We start from the raw sequence: 13,704 nt of genomic DNA on the forward strand, positions 1-13,704 counted from the left end.
CGGTTTGGAGCCAGGGAAACTGAGGCACGGAGGTGAATGACATGCAGCTCCTTACAGGAGTGTCCTGGGCTGTGGTAACAAATGGCCACAAACCAGGTGGCTTTGAACACCACACATTCATCCTCTCTCAGTTCTGGAGACAGAAGTCCGAGATCAAGGTGTCCTAGGGCCATGTTTTCCCTGGAGGTGCCCCAGGGAGGGTCTATCCTGCCTCTGGCAGCTTCTGAGGCTCCAGGCCTTCCAGGGCTTGTGGCTGCATCACCCCAATCTCCGCCTCTGCTGTCACATGGCCACCTCCCCTCCATGCATCTCTGTTTCAAATCTCTCTCCTTTCTCTTCTAAGGACACCTGTCACTGGGTTTGGGATCCTGTCGAGAGGTCCTTAATAACTACTAACATCTGCAAAGACCCTGCTTGCAAATAAAGTTACATTGGCAGGTCCCAGACGACACAGCTATACTCGTCTCAAAGCTGCAGGTCCTGACCCACACGGCTGTGTTTACGGGGCTGTCTAGCTAGGCTGTCAGGGAAGCTTCAGAGAAGCCTGGGGCCGGCAGCTGGGGCTGGAGGCTGCTTCAGGGGCACCGCCAGGGCCAGGGTGATCAGGCACAGGGGCCCACCGGGTGGGCAAGGGCTCAGAGGTGTGCCAGCCTGGGTCCCGCTGGTAGGGAGCCTGAAGCCCTGAGATGCAACCCAGGGCCGGGGGGCTCAGGTCAGGTGCACACTGGGCAAGCTGCTGCACCGTCTGAAGTTGCTGCACGGTCTGACCCTGGTCTAAAGTTGTTGCACCCTCGAGAGGAGCCAAGTATCCAGCAGGGAGCTGAGGGGAGGGTGCTGTGCACACAGCAGGGACCAAAGGCCCTTCCTTAGAGGGACTTAGAGGGCTTGGGATCAGGTGGGCGGGGAGGCAGTCCTGCCCTGCCCCTGTGTGGTCTCCAGCAAGTAACTACCTCTCTGAGCCCCTGTATCTTCATCTGCAAATCTGAGCCATACAGGACTTGCTTCACAGTCGGGGAGGGGCCTGGTGCCCAGCCCCTGGCTGGCGGGAGGGGTCAGACAATGAGGGGCAATGTTGTCCCTGCCTTGGACCACCTCTCCCTGGCCGCGAGGCAGCTGAGACCACACCTGCTGGGTGGATGGACTCCTTCGTCCGAGAAGCTTCAAGCAGCTCCCCCAGCCCTGGACAGCCCCGGAGGGTGCCTAGACCCCAGCCCTGGTGCCTCGTGGGCTCCCCTGAGCAGGGAGCAGTGGCCGTGGACGGCCCGCACGCGGCCTCTCCCGTTGCAGAGCAGGGTTATTTCTGCGCACTGCTCATCTGCACGCAAAGACCCAAAATACATCCTTCTGGGTCCGTGGAGATTTCTCTCGACATTGGTCCCAGGGAAACATCTGGCGGATTTGGGAAAGGGCTCATGGGACCGTTTTGGCAAGAACCCACGCGGGATGTTTTAAAACACGATGCCTGGCTTGACTGTAGCCCACCCCAGCTGGAGGAAACTGTGGGCCACCCGGTCCCCTATTCCAACAGCCAGAGGCCCCAGAGCAGTGACATCTGTCCGACGGGGGCCCCTGGCGCTGGGGACCTTGTAGAACACCAATGGGCCAGGGGCGGAGCCTTGGCCTGGGGGCTCTGTGAGGAGACAGGGCCCCCTAACCCCAACCGGACGGGGCGGGGAGGCAGGCCGAGGACGCTGCCCTGGGTGCAGGGTTCTTTCCGCACAAACTAAGTGCGCTTAAACCTCCATCCCGAGCCCACCCTGCAAAGAGCTGTCTCCCCGGAACTCCCCCGGACCTCCTCAGTCACAGGCGGGACCCGTGTGCTCCACGACCCGCCCTGTCGTGGCCACCTAAGCGGGGGGCTCAGAGATGGCTGGAAGGGGCGTGGCCGTCTCCGGTGGCCCCTGGGGAATCTGGCCGCACCACCTCCCACCCCCACCCACCCTCGCGGCGTGGAGGGCGCCTTTTCCTCTAGGGATACGGGACTGAATCGGGGAGTTGGGAGTCCCCAGGGCTCTAGTGCTGCGAGGGGAGCCTCCCTAACAGTGCCCGTGGGTGTGGCTGCCCCGGCTCACGCTCACGTGGGGGCTCCGGGGAGGGCGCTGAGCACACAGCAGGGCCCAGAGGCTCCACCTGGGGCAGGAGCTGGGCAGCCCGGTGGCTGGGCCGGAGCCCTGAGCATCATGGGGAAACCCCCTCTCTTTCTGTCTTCAGCTTCCTCAGCTCCTACGAGGACACTGCCACCCCCGTGGGTTCAGGAGGGACAAGGAGGGTGCAGCCTCTTCTGACTCGGGACCCCCCCACCCCCGGCTGCCCTCTGGGAGGGGTCAAGCCCCCGACAACAAACAGGTTTTCAAGGCCTGTGAGGCCCAGTGCCATGTCCCCCACCGGTCCCTTGTGACCAAGTATGTGGCACTAGCCTGCTCTTCCCATTGGCACCAGCTTCCTGTACGGATGTGAGCTGGTTCTGGGGACCGGAGACATTTGTTTAGCTGACTGATGTGCCCTAGGATGGAGACGGAGCGTGGCATGGAGCAGGTGCTCCGTGACATTTACTGAGAGCCCTGGAGGACGATGGGGACCCACGGTCCTCCCCTTGACCTCCTGGCAGGCACCCCGTGCCCACTTTCACTGGCGAGGACCAGGTCTGGGTAAGGCCTGCAGCTCACCCCTGGGGCTGGCTCTGAAATGCTCACGATCGCCCCCCCTCCCCCAGAGGACTCCTGGGAAGGGAGAGGAGGTGCCGTCAGTCATGGGCACCGGTCTGCACACAAAGGACGCCTACGAACCGGCACTCCCCGCCCCGCGGTTACCGCTGACCACGTGGGCACTGCCTGGGAGACGCAGCTTCCCACTGCGCGGGCACGGTCACGCAGGGCACTGGGAGCACCAGGCCTTCTACGTGGTCATGGTGCCCTCTCGACTTGTCTCAGGCGAGATGGGGACCCAACGCCCGCTGCCTCTGTGGGAGGCCGGGACCGGCTGGGGCCTCCTTACCCCTCAGGCCTCCCACGGGCTCTGCCCCCAGGGCCTGGCAGCTTCAGGGAATAAACGATACGTAAATCAGCAGGAAATGTTCACTCACAGTCCTGCTCCGTGACAGGGGGCGGGCGGGAGATTACTCAGACCCACTTTCCCACGGCAAACTGCAAAACACGCTGAACAAGTGTAATAAATAAATACAGCACACGCCACGGCCTTCAGTTTGCTGAGTGGCTGAGAAGATGGCGGGGCTGCCAGGCTCAGAGGAGGGACCTAGGGACATCTAGTGACACGGCCGTGTGGTGAAGGCTGGGTCGGGACAGAAGTTTCAGCCCCTGCCCCACCCAAGGTGAGGTGTTTAATAGGAGATGATACTTTCAGGTGACCCAGGGAATTGTAAGGACAGTGGTCATGGTGCATACGGACCAGAAGGGCAGGCAGAGGAGGGGGTGACAACCACCTGCTGAATCCAGTCCCCAAAGGCCGTGGCCCCGGTAGATCTGGGGAACCCAGCCAGCGACCTTGGTTCAAGGTGGTTCTGTCCTTAATGCCCTCAGATATGAGATGGCCGCAAGCCCCAAGTCTTTCTGGACAAGGGCTCCTTCCTCCCAGGCCTTGGGGAACCCCCCTCCCCCCCAGTGTGGGTTATGCAAGGATGGTGACCGGTCAATAGGGGAGCCAGGCCCACCAGGAGAGGAGATGGCTGGGGGAGAGTCCAGACATGAGCCCTCCTTGGCCTTGGGTTCCAAAAGGACTGGGTGGGTGATTAATCGGAACGGTTCTGCACAGGACAGGAAGCTGGGAAAACACGAGGCGGCCACCCTGGAAACGAACCCCACAGAACCCCCAGAAATAAAGTGTCCCGTTGAGACTTAAAAACTCAACAGACGTGTTTGAAACATACTCAACCCCTCCAAGGAAGGGAAGACGTGGGGAGGGGGGGGGGAGAGTGGGGGAAGCTGGGGGCCTGGCTGGCTCTCCAGAGAGAAAGACACAAACCCGGCCCCCATCCATGGTGGTAGCACCCGCCCGTTTCCGTGGGGTTAACACTCCCGCCGTGGCTTACCGCAAGCTACCAAAGGGGTAGCACCCTGACCTGCCGACTCTCACACCCGCTCCTGAGACACACGAGGGCGTCAGAAAGACAGCCAGCGTGTCACAGATGTCATCGTAAGTCACCTGGGACCTGGGCAGAGCTGTGCAACCATCTTTGAGGGTCTTCAAACACGTGGTTTTTAAAAAGAATGTCCAGCATTACACTTCAAGAGAAGCGTGTTTCCGCAAACCAAGGCAGGCCCAAAGGTAGCCAGGTGGGCATGTACAAGCCTCAGCAATAGACTCAAAAGATATACAACCTTTAGCGCCAAAGAAATGAATGCGTAACAGTGGAATTCTGAGGGGAGAGATGACAACTTCAGGAATAATAGACTAGAGGTCTCTGACGTCCCACCACGGGAGAGACCCACCAGGGGGCACAAAGCCTGGAATGGAGGGGGCAGTACTGGAGACTGCATGGTTCAGGGCAAAGAACACAAAGTTAGGAGCCGGGACCCAGGTTCAAGAGCTAGTCCTGCCCGGGTCAGGCCCTGTGGGCTCAGTCTCAGAGCCTCAATTCCTTTCTTTCCATCTGTAAAGAGATCAGCAAACTCCCCCACGACCTGCTCATGGCGGGGTTAGGCAGCTCACTCGGGGTGGGGTGGGGTCTGCTTCCAAACCGACAAGTCCCCTGAAAACACACGCTGCTCATTTGTTCTTACGTACAGAGATGTTGGGATTAGACCCCAGGTTCCTCAAAGTCGAGGACCCCCGACCTCTAAGGCCGGGGGGCTGTGAGGAGGGACCCAGCTCGTCACCACGGTTAGGCAAGCCCCAGAACCACTTGGGACACTTGCCCCTGACCTCAAGGCCATAGTTGGAAACTGCAGGAAACATGTCCTCTCCCTGTGACCATGAGCAGGACGGCGGCAGCCCTACCCCTGCCCCCTGCCCCCTGCCCCCTGCCCCCTGCCCCCTGCCCCCTGCCCCCTGCCCCCTACCCCTGCCCCCTGCCCCCTGCCCCCTGCCCTGCCCCCTGCCCCTGCCCCCTGCCCCCTGCCCCCTGCCCCTGCCCCCTGCCCCTGCCCCCTGCCCCCTGCCCCCTGCCCCCTGCCCCTGCCCCCTGCCCCCTGCCCCTGCCCCCTGCCCCTGCCCCCTGCCCCCTACCCCTGCCCCCTGCCCCCTGCCCCCTGCCCCCTGCCCCCTGCCCCCTGCCACCTGGTGGTGTCTCCACCTGCAGGGAGACCCCTCCCTCCAGATTTGCCTCCTGATTCCCGACAGCCAGGAGAAGGGGCAGGAGCTGAAGACCCGGTGGCCATGACCAGGGCAGCCGGTGCCTGGGCCTCGGGGTGAGGGGGATCATTAGCTCTCTCAGCCCTAGCCCACCACTCCCTGGGGAAGGGAGGTACCATCACCCCCATGTCACAGACGGGAGAACCGAGGTCCAGGAAGGGCAGCCCCTTGCCCGAGGCGGTTCAGCCAGGAAGTGGCTGAGGGGGGTCAGAACCCGTGCGGTCGGCTCCGAGCCCACGTCCTCACCAGCCCCCGACACACCCCGCACCCGAGACTGGGTCTGAGAGCTGCCCCCATTCTCCCACGGTCAGCTGCTCACTTGTGTCTCATAAAGAACAACCGCAGTCATGGAGATGGGACACAGATGTCACCGACGGACCACACGGGCTCCGCAGGAGGAACCCGGGCCAGCCGGCCGGGCGCAGGGCCGAGCCCCGGGCGGCAGCATGAAAGCTGACAGACTTCCCAGGGTTCCAGTGTCCGCAACCTTCACGATGCTGACAGAGCCAGGGTCAGGTTCAACCCCAGGGCAGCGTGGGCCTCAGCCACCCCCACCGCACACAGCCAGGATTTCGGTGTGTGGCCTTCTCGGCAGTGACCCACGGACATAAATAATGTCCAGCAGGCTTTGAGGCTGGACCTGAAAAATGCTGATGGCTTTCGGTTGTGAGGAACATGTTGGCCACAAGCTGCTCTCGTCCGTCTAATGGGGATCCTGACCCCACTGCTGGGGAGGGAGGGGCTGGGCGGGGCAGGGCCTCCTGCCTCGATTTCTCTTTTTCTTCTTGTCACTTCCTCTCATAGGTGCTGTCTCTACATGGGACCCCTCCTAGACCCCTGTGCCAAAGGGTCACCCAGGGTCTCTCTCTTCCAGGCGTCTGGGGAAGCAGTTTTCAAACTGGGGTCCTCCGAGCGCACAGCCCCTGGGTAGGGGTAGTGGGAACAGGGAGAATGGGGACCCTTGGTCACTGCCTGTGGGCCAACCTTTATCTGTCCTATATGTGGGGGTTATGAACAGGGCGTCGTCCCTCAGTATCAGCAGCCAGCATGTTTCCCTTAGAAACCCATCGCTTAGAACCCATCGCTCCCCCGCTGTGGGCTCTTGGCTCGTTGTGACCGGTACTGGGGGCTCTGTCTGATGCTACCCGTGGGTACTGACAATGGATTGGGGGCTTGGGCACTGGGGCTGCCCCCCACCCCGACCACCTGCGCTGCTCTGCCCCCCAACCACGACCACACCTCCCTGGCTCAGTGCTAGTACCCCTGCCTGATCCACCCTGCTCCTGAGGTCACTGCTCCAGTGCACGGGCTCAGCTGCTGTGCCAGGGAGGACGGTGCCCCCCAAAAGAGATGTCCGTGTCCTAACCCCTGTGTCTGTGACTGAATGGGACCTTATCTGGAAACAGGGTCATTGCAGATATAGTCAAGTTAAGATAAAGTCAGACTAGATTGGGGTGGGCCCTACACCCAATGACTGGTGACCTCATAAGAAGAGAGGGGAGACACACAGAGGTCGTGTGAAGACAGAGGCAGAGGCTGAAGTGTCATGCCACACCCAGGGACGCCTGGAGCCCCCAAGGCTGGAAGAGGGAGGAAGGAGCCTCCCCCCTCAAAGTCTTGGGAGTGCGGCCCTGCCCACACCTGGACCACAGACTCCCGGCTCCAGAACTGGGAGACAATAAAACTGTATTATTTTAAGTCCTCCCCCACTGACCCCCTGTTTGTGGTCATTTGTTTTGGCCACCCCAGGAGACTAACCATTATGTGTCCCTAAGAACCAGCCCCCACTGTGCCCTGGGCCAGGGTGGTCTTCCACATGTCATCACAGGATGTCTTCACAACAAACCTCCTGACTAAGGGGGAAAGAAAGCAATGATGGTGGGGGAGGGGGCGTCTGCATGGGGCTCACAGCCCCCCCTGCTCAGGAGCGGCACAGCATAGCACCCTGCTGGTCCCTCGGGGAGCAGAGGCAGGTCACGTCTGTGTCACTGTGTCCTCCTCATGGCTGCCTAGACCTGCAAGGCCTCAGAAGGCTGGATGAGCAGACAGCTGGGGCGGGGGGGTGCCATTGTACCCAGGGGCCTTATTTCCCTCTCTCCCCACCCCCCATCCTTTAAAGCAGGGACTTTCAATATTAGCCTCCAGGGGACACTTAACAATGTCTGGGGACATTCTGGGCTGCCTGACTTGGGGGTGCTCCTGGCTAGAGAGGGGCCAAAGGTCAGTGCCGAGGGTGAGAAACCAGCTTTGAAGTGGTGGTCCCTCATCTCCAGAGGTCATGGGTCATTTGAGGGTCTGATGGACTCCATGGATTTTTCTGCCCAGGAAAGTACACATAAACCCCCAATTTTGCTTCAACTTGGGTAAGATTACGCCCTTGGGTCTCTCCGAGGCTATCTTATTTCCCAAACTACAAAGCCTCTGTCAGTCCTTGCAATAGCCCTTGCCTGCCCCCGGGACAGATTCATTGACAAAGGCGGCTCTTCCCTGAAATAAACACAACTGCGGCTGTCTGTCGGCTAATCGGGCTGGCCGGGGCCCACGCACGCCTCAGAACTGCAGGAGCCCACACGGCCTCCTTTGAATAGACTCTGAGTCCCCCCCGGGGGCACAGTGGGTGAGAGCACAGCACATGGAGGCTTTGCCCAACCTCCTTGGGCCTGCCGCATCATCCCAGGTGGGAGCGCCCAATGACAGGGGCCCCCCCGAGAGGGGGTTCACAGTGCAGACACTCCATGCTCAACTTCAGCTGCTTTGAAAACTGGAACCATCTAGTCGACACCACCATCATGTTTTCATTTTAAAATGGCCCAATTGGTGGCTGACTCAGAGAGGTTTCTCATAGCTACCCTATGCCTCGCCCACCGCACTGGGCCAAACGGACAATGACATTTAGGGGGTCCCTTCTTGGACAATGACATTTAGGGGGTCCCTTCTTGGGAAAAACTCGATCTTTCCAAGATGACAGGAACCAATGTCTTTTATGTTAGCTTTTCACTTCCAAGTCACGAGGGAGAACACAATGTTTTTTTTGTTTGCTTGTTTGTTTTTAAAGACATAGCTCTTTTCTCTTCTCTTTAGTGGGCACTGCCGCTCCCCCTTCCCCAGGAAGTCATATCCGATACAGTGTTACTATCTGTCAATAAGAATTTGACACACATGGGACTTGGACTAGGAGTTAAGCACTTTGTACTTTAGGCACAATAACCCAGTGATATTTAACACTACGGTTGTCTCCCCTTGACACACAGGGAAACCGAGGCCTGGGCAGTTTAACAGGTCTTATAAAGGACAGGCCGAGGGCCTGGGACCGGGCCAGGGTCAGTGTGAATCACCAGACCTCATGGGTCCTTTCAAGCGTGAGGTTTCATAGTCGTAGCGAGGAGAGAAGGGCAGCGGACAGGAAATCCCTCGGTGAGTGGACAAAGCACACACCGTCCTGAGGCCAAGAGGCCTACCCAGCCTCTCCTGGAGCTTGTTTGTCCCTCCACTTAGAGAGTGACATGTTGGAGTCAGGTCTGCATAGAGGCAGTATTGTTTCCGCAGAGAGGCGTAGGACTGGCCGGGGGTGGGGTGGGGTGGGGTGGGGGGTGGTGGAGGAAACAATGCAAAATGTCAGCAAAAATGCCTGCTCTCTTCCGAGTGGCTCCAGCACAGGTCTACGACAAAGCGCGCCACAAAACTTGCAAGGGCCAGCCACACACCTGTCTGCAGCTGCTTCCCAAAGTCAAGGACAGAGGCGTTCTGCCACCTCGTCAGGACCAAGTCTTTGCTTCCTTATGGGCAAAGACATCTTAAGGTCCCTCATGTGTCCCTGCGACTCCAACATCCCTGCAGCAGAAGTCACCCACACCTGGCAGGCAACCCAAACTGCAGAGGTGAACGTAACCCGGAGAGCCGCTGCGTCCTGAGCACAGGTCCCCTGCGCATTTTTATGTTGCTTTCAGGGGACGTCCTAGGGACTTGCCATGAAACAGACATTTTCATGGGCTCCCTAATTGACCCCCAAAGGTATTCTTATCACCAGACCCAGAACATCCGTTATTGATTATGGTTCTCATCAATGAAATAATGAATCGGTATCAACTTTTATCTTGAACACTCATGGGGTGACCACTAGCTTCCCAACTTCACCTGCTGATGACTTGTTCTGTTCTTAATAAGTTGTACAGACTTTCGTTGATTCTCAGTTAACCCTCAGTGTAAAGCTCTGTGGGAGGGGGGCCTGTCACCAGTGTTCACGGAAGGCAGACCGCAGTGCACAGAGAGGTTAAGGGGTTGGAGGTGGAGCAACAGCAGAGCAAAGGCTGCTAAGGTCCCTCTCCAAGCAGTGCTGTGCCTCTTGCTACTAGGGAAGCCCTGCTTGCCAGGTAAGTCCGCCTTTTGCTCTCCCCCATATCCTCCCCTTAGAAAGTTTCTCAGGCTTTGCCCAGGAGTGGGGCTTCCGAAAATTGTTAAGAGTCACGGGATTTCAGAGCACCAGGCCCCCAGAGATCAGTCAGGCCAACCTTCTGCTTTGGAGAAACTGAGGTTGTGAGAAGGGCCAAGGCAGACCGCCAGGAAGATTCACTCCCAAGAGAGCTCCATCCCCGGTCCCCTGACTATGGCACATCTTCCCAGGGAAGGAACTGACCAGAGCAGGGAAGGCCCCCTCTATCCCAAAGGCCATCGCTAGAAAACCAGTCCTGCCCCAGAGGAGAGGTGCCCTGGAGTGGGGATGGTTTGGGGCTCCACCCAGAAGCGGTTTCTACCCAGTCTCAGCAAGAGTGGCGTTCTCATCCACCTCCCCTAAAACCACGTTTAAAGCTAAGAGGACATGTCCACTAACGTCTTCTGAAGACAAGACGGAACAGCAGGGTCAGCTCTCCGCGCACCCCACCCACCGGACACGCCCCTCCCACCCTATACCCCGCCTACAACACGCTCCACCCACTCAATGCCACGCCCCCACATCAATGCACCACCCCTCCATGCCCCGCCCACCACATGCTCCACCCACTTGATGCCCCGCCCCTGCCGACGCTCCGCCCCCCATCCAAGCCAATAAAAAGCGAGATAATTACGTCCTCGTCGCGCTCCAGCTCCAGACCCGCCTCCAGCAGGTTGCCCTCGTACTCCTCTCTGCGGAACCGCTTGTCGTCCTCGTGGAAGTCCAGCGGGGGGTCGGGCCCGCCCGTGCTCACCAGGCTCCCCTTCCCGGGCAGGGGCTGGTCCTGCCTGGCGCTGCGGGCGGCCGGCGAGGCGTCGTTGTGGTGGAGCCTCCTGGCCAGCGTCCTGCTGCCCGAGGGCCTCTTGTGATGGTACACCAGCACATAGTCCACCTTGCGTTTGCCGTCCCTGAAGTACAGGCCATACTTGCACTTGGCGTCAGGGTCCACGGACAGCGAGTTCAGCAACTGAGGGGAAGAAGAGGGAAACCCAACTCACTGTCAAGTTGTCGGTGGCCCAAGCCGAACCACGTCATCCCCTCGCTCCCTCAGTCAGTCAACAAACACCGGATGCCGGCAAGGGCATGACCGTGACCGCAGCACACGGGCCCTGCCTTCCCGCTGCTGACATTCGAGGAGACAGACAGTCACTGCTAACGGCACAGGAAGCCACCAAGCAGGCCACCTACCCTCGGAAGGCCTCCTGGTTCCAGGAGCCCGAACGGGCTGGCCCAGAGGGACCAGATGGTTTGCCAAAGGCGACTGGGGTCGACCCCCAGAAGTGCTCTTCACATAGGGTCGCAAGCAGAGCAGAGGCCCAGCGAGGTGATGGGCTCCCGGGGTTACAGTCCAGCCTGGAATCCCATCTGCACACCCAGGGTGCTCCATCTCTCAAAATTAACTGCCCCCCCCTTTTTTTTTTTTTAGCACGGAGTGAGGAAGGGGCCATAAGGGGCAGTGGCCGAGCACCAGGCCTTGCAGCCAGCCAGAACTGCCTCTAAGTCTGGGCTTGGACCCTCTCCATCTACGAGGCCTGGTGGAAGGTTTACTACTCGCTCTGACCCTCAGTGTCCATCTCTGTAAAATGGGACGATAATATAAACTGTCCACTGGCGGCCAGGAGGATGATCTGAGTAAAAAGAATGCCCGTGTTGGGCAGACCCTCCATCTAATTCCCGAGACAGGGGCCGGGGAGGCACCCTGTCACCCCGCCCTCAATCCCCGTGCCAACAGCACAGGCTCGTTCTTATTCTCGATATCTCAGGAATGTCAGAGAAGTGCAGAGTCACGTTGAGCTGGTGGCTCAAGGTGGTTTCTCTTCTCCCGGCGGAGCGAACAGAAGAGTCAGACCCGGACGCCGCCGGGGGAATCCACTGGCAGGCGCTCAGGGAAGGAATGGCTGCGGGCAGGGCAGAGTGCAGGCAGGGGCAATCAGACCGGGGTGGACACGTGATCTCGGGGACGGGCAGGGCGTGGGGGCGTACTGCCTGCTGCCAGCATCCTGGGCACTCCGAACTCCCCGTGTCTGTACAAGGTGCTCCTCCTTCTTTTCCAAACGGGGAACTGCCATCTGCAGAGCTGAGCCAGGTGCTGTGTACGGATCTTACCAACTGGCTGTCCCTCCTGGTGTCCTGCCCGCACCACCTTCCTTAGCTCCCTGTGCCCGACCTCCCCCGGGGCCTACACTGGAGTCAGGACATCCTCATCCCCTGGGCATGTGCTGTGCTCCCACCTGCAAGCTCTCCCTTCCTTCTCTGCGCTTTGTAATTCTATCTAGCTCCCAGGGCATGGGACACATCCCCTGTCCTCCACGATCTGGGGGCCCTGGCCACTCCAACCTGCGCAGATCTCGTGTGGTGGGGCCGCCTTGGAACCTGCATCCAGGAGCTCTTTACTCACGGCCCTTTGAGCCCGGAGGCAGGATCCCTGAGGAGAGGCCGAGAGCTTCCCCTAACACACCTCCACCCAGAACTTGCTACCCACATAGTGGGCTCGACACCTGGGGCGGACCCCATGAATCCCCTGGTGGTCTGGGATAATTGCTAACGATGAACCAAGTGGACCAACAAATCCTTAGAGAACGAGAAAGGGACTCGGAAGGACCCATCAAACCAGAGAGCAGGGAAATGAACCTAGGGGAGCAGCCCCAAACTCTCCAGCAACACAAGACAGGAAGAGGTTACCAGGTCCAGCCCTGGACCACGACCGTCCCCGGGGGTCTGACTGAGGACCCATGAGGCCTGACAGTCTGGGGGAGCAGAGAGACATCCCCAAACATCTCTTCCCACCTGAGGGGTGGTCAGCTGGGCCTCCTCCTGCCCGAGTTCAAAGACCAGCCACTACTGCTGCCCTATCCCAGACACACAGGCCTACTCTCTTGGTCCTCTGGATCCTTCTTTGTAAAGTCGAGGGCCAGGGGAATGACAAGACCTCCCTCATCTGACAGGACTTTCCTCACAGGGTCGCTGCAAGGATTAAACGTGTTAAGGTACGTAAAGCGTTTACAACAGTTCTCTCCCACATAGTGAACCCTCAACAGGTTGGCTCAAGTGGGGAAGTGAGACACAGCACGAAGAAAGGACTAGGGGAAGACAGGGAAAAGCAATCTCGCGGTCAGAGTGGACCACAAGTGGAAGATGGTGCCAAATCTAGATTTTATAAAGTTATAGAAGGGAGCCGGATGCACTACCAGGACGTGCAGGAGGCAGAACCAAGCGCTGATCTGAGAGCCCCAGACCCTGCCCCCAGACCTGGCCCCGTCACTGATTTGTGATCCTGGGCAGTTGATTTGTGTGTTCGCATCTTGGTTTCACTTTACAAAATGGGGACGATCCTACCTAAATAATGGTGAGCCTCGGTTTTCTCATCAGTGAGATGGGGACAAAACGTCTCAACATAGGTCACAGGATGTTTGTGAGGACAAGGTGTGATTGATGGGAGATTTGGAAATATTTTGAAGATGAACCCCTAGGATATTTTTTTTGGAGGGAGGGGAGTGCTCCCAGAAGGAACTTCCCCAAGGGAGACAAAAAAATGCTCGAAGGGAAATGGTTCCCTGTGGTTCCACGGGAAGATGTCAGGGGTATCAGCACACTGAGGGCAGTCCACATGTGGGCCGCACCTGCCTCTTCAAACTCCCTCCCCAAACCCTGAGAAAAGCGCATAAGAGGGGACTGGAGCTCCATGTCCAAACCTGGGGTACCCCTGGGCCCCAGTGCATTCATTTATGGCTTCTGACCTGAAGCTGGCACTCTAGGAGCTGGATTCACCCGTTCGTGTGGAATAGCCAAAGTCTCAATGACCAAATGGGAAAATAAAATCCGTGACCTGCCAACTTTCTTTTGGTTCTGAATTTCAGATCCAAGGGGACTATCACCCTACAATTTCATTTTATTGCAAAAAAAAAATTTTTTTTTTTTAAATTAAATCACTAGCACTATATCTCCATTTCTGATGATCGAGCCAATTC

The 13,704-nt window shown here is 58.7% G+C and overlaps 1 protein-coding gene across 1 annotated transcript in view; it reads right to left on the reverse strand.

Annotated features, from left to right (window-relative positions):
• The window catches only part of ANO1 (anoctamin 1), a 161,205-nt gene that overhangs the window by 67,305 nt on the left and 80,196 nt on the right, over positions 1-13,704 (reverse strand). The window contains exon 3 of the mRNA XM_066383432.1: positions 10,371-10,703. Within this exon, the coding sequence (XP_066239529.1) occupies positions 10,371-10,703 (333 nt within the window). The remainder of the gene's footprint in view (positions 1-10,370; positions 10,704-13,704) is intronic.

Source organism: Saccopteryx leptura, chromosome 1 (genome assembly GCF_036850995.1).
Source record: "Saccopteryx leptura isolate mSacLep1 chromosome 1, mSacLep1_pri_phased_curated, whole genome shotgun sequence".
NCBI lineage: Eukaryota > Metazoa > Chordata > Mammalia > Chiroptera > Emballonuridae > Saccopteryx > Saccopteryx leptura.